The 6,000-nt window shown below is 50.2% G+C and overlaps 1 protein-coding gene across 1 annotated transcript in view; it reads right to left on the reverse strand.

Annotated features, from left to right (window-relative positions):
- The window catches only part of LOC110507696 (vacuolar protein sorting-associated protein 53 homolog), a 36,223-nt gene that overhangs the window by 17,977 nt on the left and 12,246 nt on the right, over positions 1–6,000 (reverse strand). The window contains exon 5 of the mRNA XM_021587847.3: positions 1,916–2,002. Within this exon, the coding sequence (XP_021443522.1) occupies positions 1,916–2,002 (87 nt within the window). The remainder of the gene's footprint in view (positions 1–1,915; positions 2,003–6,000) is intronic.

A 6,000-nucleotide genomic window follows, 5' to 3' on the forward strand; every position in this document is an offset into this window, starting at 1 on the left:
GGGGCGAGGAGCAGCGAGAGAGGGGGGGCGAGGAGCAGCGAGAGAGGGGGGGCGAGGAGCAGCGAGAGAGGGGGGGGCGAGGAGCAGCGAGAGAGGGGGGGCGAGGAGCAGCGAGAGAGGGGGGGGCGAGGAGCAGCGAGAGAGGGGGAGGCGAGGAGCAGCGAGAGAGGGGGAGGCGAGGAGCAGCGAGAGAGGGGGAGGCGAGGAGCAGCGAGAGAGGGGGTGGCGAGGAGCAGCGAGGGGGGGGCGAGGAGCAGTGAGAGAGGGGGGGCGAGGAGCAGCGAAAGAGGGGGGGCGAGGAGCAGCGAAAGAGGGGGGGCGAGAGAGGGGGGGGCGAGGAGCAGCGAGAGGGGGGGCGAGGAGCAGCGAGAGAGGGGGAGGCGAGGAGCAGCGAGAGAGGGGGTGGCGAGGAGCAGCGAGGGGGGGGGCGAGGAGCAGCGAGGGGGGGAGGCGAGGAGCAGCGAGAGAGGGGGGGGCGAGGAGGAGCAGCGAGAGAGGGGGGGCGAGGAGCAGCGAGAGGGGGGGGCGAGGAGCAGCGAGAGGGGGGGGCGAGGAGCAGCGAGGGGGGGGCGAGGAGCAGCGAGGGGGGGGCGAGGAGCAGCGAGAGGGGGGGCGAGGAGCAGCGAGAGGGGGGGCGAGGAGCAGCGAGAGGGGGGGCGAGGAGCAGCGAGAGAGGGGGAGGCGAGGAGCAGCGAGAGAGGGGGGGGCGAGGAGCAGCGAGAGAGGGGGAGGCGAGGAGCAGCGAGAGAGGGGGTGGCGAGGAGCAGCGAGGGGGGGGCGAGGAGCAGCGAGGGGGGGGGCGAGGAGCAGCGAGAGGGGGGGCAAGGAGCAGCGAAAGAGGGGGGGGCGAGAGAGGGGGGGGCGAGGAGCAGCGAGAGGGGGGTGCGAGGAGCAGCGAGAGGGGGGGGGCGAGGAGCAGCGAGAGAGGGGGGGGCGAGGAGCAGCGAGAGAGGGGGGGGCGAGGAGCAGCGAGAGAGGGGGGGCGAGGAGCAGCGAGAGAGGGGGGGCGAGGAGCAGCGAGAGAGGGGGGGGCGAGGAGCAGCGAGAGAGGGGGGGGCGAGGAGCAGCGAGAGACGGGGGGGCGAGGACCAGCGAGAGACGGGGGGGCGAGGACCAGCGAGAGACGGGGGGGCGAGGAGCAGCGAGAGACGGGGGGGCGAGGAGCAGCGAGAGACGGGGGGGCGAGGAGCAGCGAGAGACGGGGGGGCGAGGAGCAGCGAGAGAGGGGGGGCGAGAAGCAGCGAGAGGAAGGAAGAGGGGATAGAAGTAAAGGAGCAGAGAGGGGGCGAGGAGCAGAGAGAGAGGGAGGAGGGGATAGAAGTAGAGGAGCAGAGAGAGAGGGGGCGAGGAGCAGAGAGAGAGGGGGCGAGGAGCAGAGAGACATCTGTTTGAGTTGAGACATAATTGCTACAACATACCCATTGAGGGAGGGGTTCCTCTCCATTGTTCCCTCTCCCTCTTTACCCACCCAGCCCAGCAGCCTTCCTGTGACCCCCCCATACACACACACTTTGTTCTTCTATCCTCGTGGGGCCTAAAATTAATTTCCATTCAAAATCACATTTTCCCTAACCCAGAACCTAACCATAATTCTAACCCCAATTGTAAACCTATCCCCTATGCTTAAAATAGCCTTTGTCCTCCTGGGGATGTGTGAAATGTCCCCACAGAGGATAATTTTCCTTGTTTTACTATCCTTGTGGGGAATTTAGGTCCCCACAAGGAGAGGAAGAATCAACCCACACACAGCAGGAGGTTTACCTCCACTTATAATAACACTACATTGTATGTCAGAGTCCCCAGGGGGCACCCTCAGTCACACACACACACAAACAGGGACACCCTGAAGCTTTAGACAGGGTAAACAAGATGGCTCCTGTGGGAGAGTCTGGCTGTGTTTTGTTTGTTTACTCACCATTTGCTCAGATTTCTCAGCCTTGTCCTTAATGTCTTTGATTTTGCCAAAGAGCTGGCCGATGGCTACCTGAGCCTCCTCCAGTGCCTGGGAGGGAGACAAAGGAGAGAGAGACAGGGTTGAAAGAGGTCATGTAGGTACCAGGACTCTCTAAACAAGTTAACTTTCTGGCAGACATCTCTTCAGACACAGTGGGATGTAGCTGACATCTAGTAACTAAGGCAAAGAAGGATTCTTTTCAACTTCTCTATCGTCCCTTAGCCTGGTACCAGATTTGTTTGGCGTGACAATGGCCATAGGAGTTGGCAAATCAGCACAATAGACCTGGGACCAGGCTATTTAGTCTCTCCTTACAGCAGGTCAGAGGCTAGTGTTCACGTAAGAATTTGGCTCTAGGTTTCAAGATTATAGGCGAATCAACCCCATCTTTGTTTAGTAGGAAGAACCAGGGAAATTCTGGAGTCATGCTATTCTCCTCTCTTCCTTGTCAGGTTGTATTTATAGGCACCCCAAGCAGGGGAATGGAAAACCAAGCAAAATAGCATGATGAGAAACCAGAAGGAACGGCATGGGGATGAGAAACTTCTCCCACAGTTTGCGCTCACATTCCAGTTGGTAAGAAGAGCGGTCTCCCTCTCCTGCCAGCAGCTGCACAGAGAGATATCCTACTACCCATTCCCAACCCCATATCCATGTATTTGAACCCCAAAAACCCATGTTATAGACTGACTGGCTAGACAGAAGACCTGCTCATGACATGTGTTATCACATCGCTCAGAGAAGGGTGTCAAGCTAAATGTTAAAATAAAGTGCAACTCTGGTCAAAAGATATACAGTCTCGCCAATCCTCTAAAAATGTAGTCCTAGTGACTAGTGTTTGACCATAAATTCTTGGAACAACTGGGGTGGAGAACAGAGTGGGGCTTCTTTCACAGAGAAGTAAACTAATTGCTATCTAATATTTCTATTTTACGCCACGCAGCCGGGCTTTGATGGTCTGAGCTGGGCTTTGGCACTGCTATCTGATGCCAGAGTAATTGGGGGTAACTGGCCTAACACTGGCCCAATGTGGGGTGTGTCTGTCTGTGTGTGTGGGTGGGAGGGGCTCTCCTCTCCTTCTCACAAAGATGGAATCCTAACAGCCGGCACCAGCTGCCTAAGTAATGTACCACTTTTACAAGGCTCTTCAAAAGTGGACGGACAGGGAAAACACACACACACTCTCTCACTTCCTCACACACAATCTGCTTGTTGACAGCAATGGATTCCTTTTTGTCTCTGCAGGAAGCAGCATCTATTCTGCTTAGAGGCTTAGCATGATGACAGGGTCACAGAGCCAGACTCAAGGTCACAGGCAGACTATGTGGACACACACTGGTAGACCCCTCAGTTAAACCAGCGGGCATGCAGGGCAGGCTCTGATAAATAATTACCATGTAGTCTGTTATCAGGAAAAAGCTAGGAAAGTCAGAGGCAGGAAGCTGAGAAGCTTGGTTGGTCATGACCTGTTGAGGGTTGCCACTGGCCAGGACTATCAACATACTTAGAATAATACAAAATGACTCCTTTCTGCCTCACTTCCTTGAGCTTACCATTGATTGATCTATACCCGATTGATTAAGTGAAAGCAAGGTCTCTACAGAAACTGCTTTCACCAATCCAACCCTCTCAGATCTGTGATTACCTCAGAGGGAGGGAGGATGTCATTGGAGGTCGACCGATTAAATCAGGGCCGATTTCAAGTTTTCATAATCGGCATTTTTGGACGCCGATTATGGCCGATTGCATTGCACTCCATGAGGAGACTGCGTGGCAGGCTGACTACCTGTTATGCGAGTGCAGCAAGGAGCCAAGGTAAGTTGCTAGCTAGCATTAAACGTATCTTATACAATACAATCAATCTTAACATAATCACTAGTTAACTACACATGGTTGATGATATTACTAGTTTAACTAGCTTGTCCTACGTTGCAAATCATCAATGCGGTGCCTGTTAATTTATCATCGAATCACAGCCTACTTCGCCAAACAGGTGATGATTTAACAAAAGCGCATTTGCGAAAAAAGCACTGTCGTTGCACCAATGTACCTAACCATAAACATCAATGCCTTTCTTAAAATCAATACACAAGTATACATTTTTTTAAACCTGCATATTTAGTTAAAAGAAATTAATGTTAGAAGGCAATATTAACTAGGGAAATTGTGTCACTTCTCTTGCGTTCTGTGCAAGCAGAGTCAGGGTATATGCAGCAGTTTGGGTTATCTAGCTTGTTGCGAACTGTGTGAAGACCATTTCTTCCTAACGAAGACCGTAATTAATTTGCCAGAATTTTACATATTATGACATTACATTGAAGGTTGTGAAATGTAACAGTAATGGTTCTGAATTTCACTGAAAGAATAAACGTCTTGTTTTCAAAATGATAGTTTCCGGATTTGACCATATTAATGACCTAAGGCTCATTTCTGTGAGTTTATTAAATTAGAATTAAGTCTGATTTGATAGAGCAGTCTGACTGAGCAGTGGTAGGCAGCAGCAGGCTCATAAGCATTCATTCAAACAGTACTTTCCTGCGTTTGCCAGCAGCTCTTCACAATGCTTGAAGCACAGCGCTGTTTATGACTTCAAGCCTATCAACTCCCAGGATTAGGCTGGCAATACTATAGTGCCTATAAGAACATCCAATAGTCAAAGGTATATGAAATACAAATGGTAGAGAGAAATAGTCCTATAATAACTACAACCTAAAACTTCTTAACTGGGAATATTGAAGACTCATGTTAAAAGGAACCACCAGCTTTCATATATTCTCATTCTCTTCTAACACTTTTACTTTCTTCTCCAACACACTGTTTTTCCATTATTTAAACCAAATTGAACATGATTCATTATTTATTGGAGACTAAATAGATTTTATTTATGTATTATATTAAGTGTTAATTCAGTCTTGTTGTAATTGTCATTATTACACACACACACACACACACACACATAAAAATGAGCATCGGCTGTTTTTAGTCCTCCAATAATCGGTATCGGTGTTGAAAAATCATCACCTCCAGATGTCATTTTGATTCAAACAGGCCCCGAGAAACAAACTACCTTTAAACACCTTAAGAACCCACCAGAATACCAATTCCATAACAGCCTGAGGCCCAAACAACCAATACCAAAAACACACACACACATAACCGACACACACGCTGAGTAGAGCCCATAGTCTAAAGACCCTGAGAAGCCAGCTTGCCTAGCCTCTCTCCTCCTAACGTTAATTTCCTATGTTTAGCCTAATCGCCCAAGTGTCTGAGCATTGGGAAGGGTGTCGGGAGACCACAGCCCAGCACTAGTCTGCCTGGCTGAGATCGCTATCTCTACTACGCCCCCATCCATCCTCTGTTCCAACCCAGTCCCAGATGGGGGAGAGGCCACATTTCAACCCTGCAGAAATAGAGCACTGTCTGCCACACATGTGGACTCTATTTGGAGATTTTTGGAGGAGGGGAAGGCAGGGGTGGTTAGAGGGGTTGTTTCTTCACTGACAGATATGAAGAGATGTGGATGTCCCCCACAATGACAAGTCATGCATTCCTCCTATCCATAGACCCTGTAGTTTATTGGGTAGGCCTAGGTCGTGCATAGTAAATTAAGACCTTATTCAACATTCAATAAACAGTATACAAGGCATTCTTCATATGTACCAAGCTCTTATCATACTGAACATACACATTTGTTCATAAAGCAAACAGGCGAGGCCACAATAAGTAGCTTATTCTCTGCACAAATTACTCCATAATAACAGGGACAGAAATATGTTCTGGTATATTACAGGAGAGGGCAAAGGCATTGAGAATCCAGTATAAAGAGCTGGATGCTTGCTCCATAGAATGAGCATAGATTTGAATGGGCATGTCCACTCTAGTCATTCTATATCTGTGGTTGGGTGGGTCACTACTAGCGTGTCCAAAGTACATGGTAACCTTCACATTAACCCAGTGTTAAAGGATACGTTCATATTGTTTTGGGGGAAACGAAACAGAAACACATCAACAGAGACATCAGAGAATGAGAGACGGAAAGAAAG

Source organism: Oncorhynchus mykiss, chromosome 27 (genome assembly GCF_057628025.1).
Source record: "Oncorhynchus mykiss isolate SJ-2025 chromosome 27, ASM5762802v1, whole genome shotgun sequence".
NCBI classification, from domain to species: domain Eukaryota; kingdom Metazoa; phylum Chordata; class Actinopteri; order Salmoniformes; family Salmonidae; genus Oncorhynchus; species Oncorhynchus mykiss.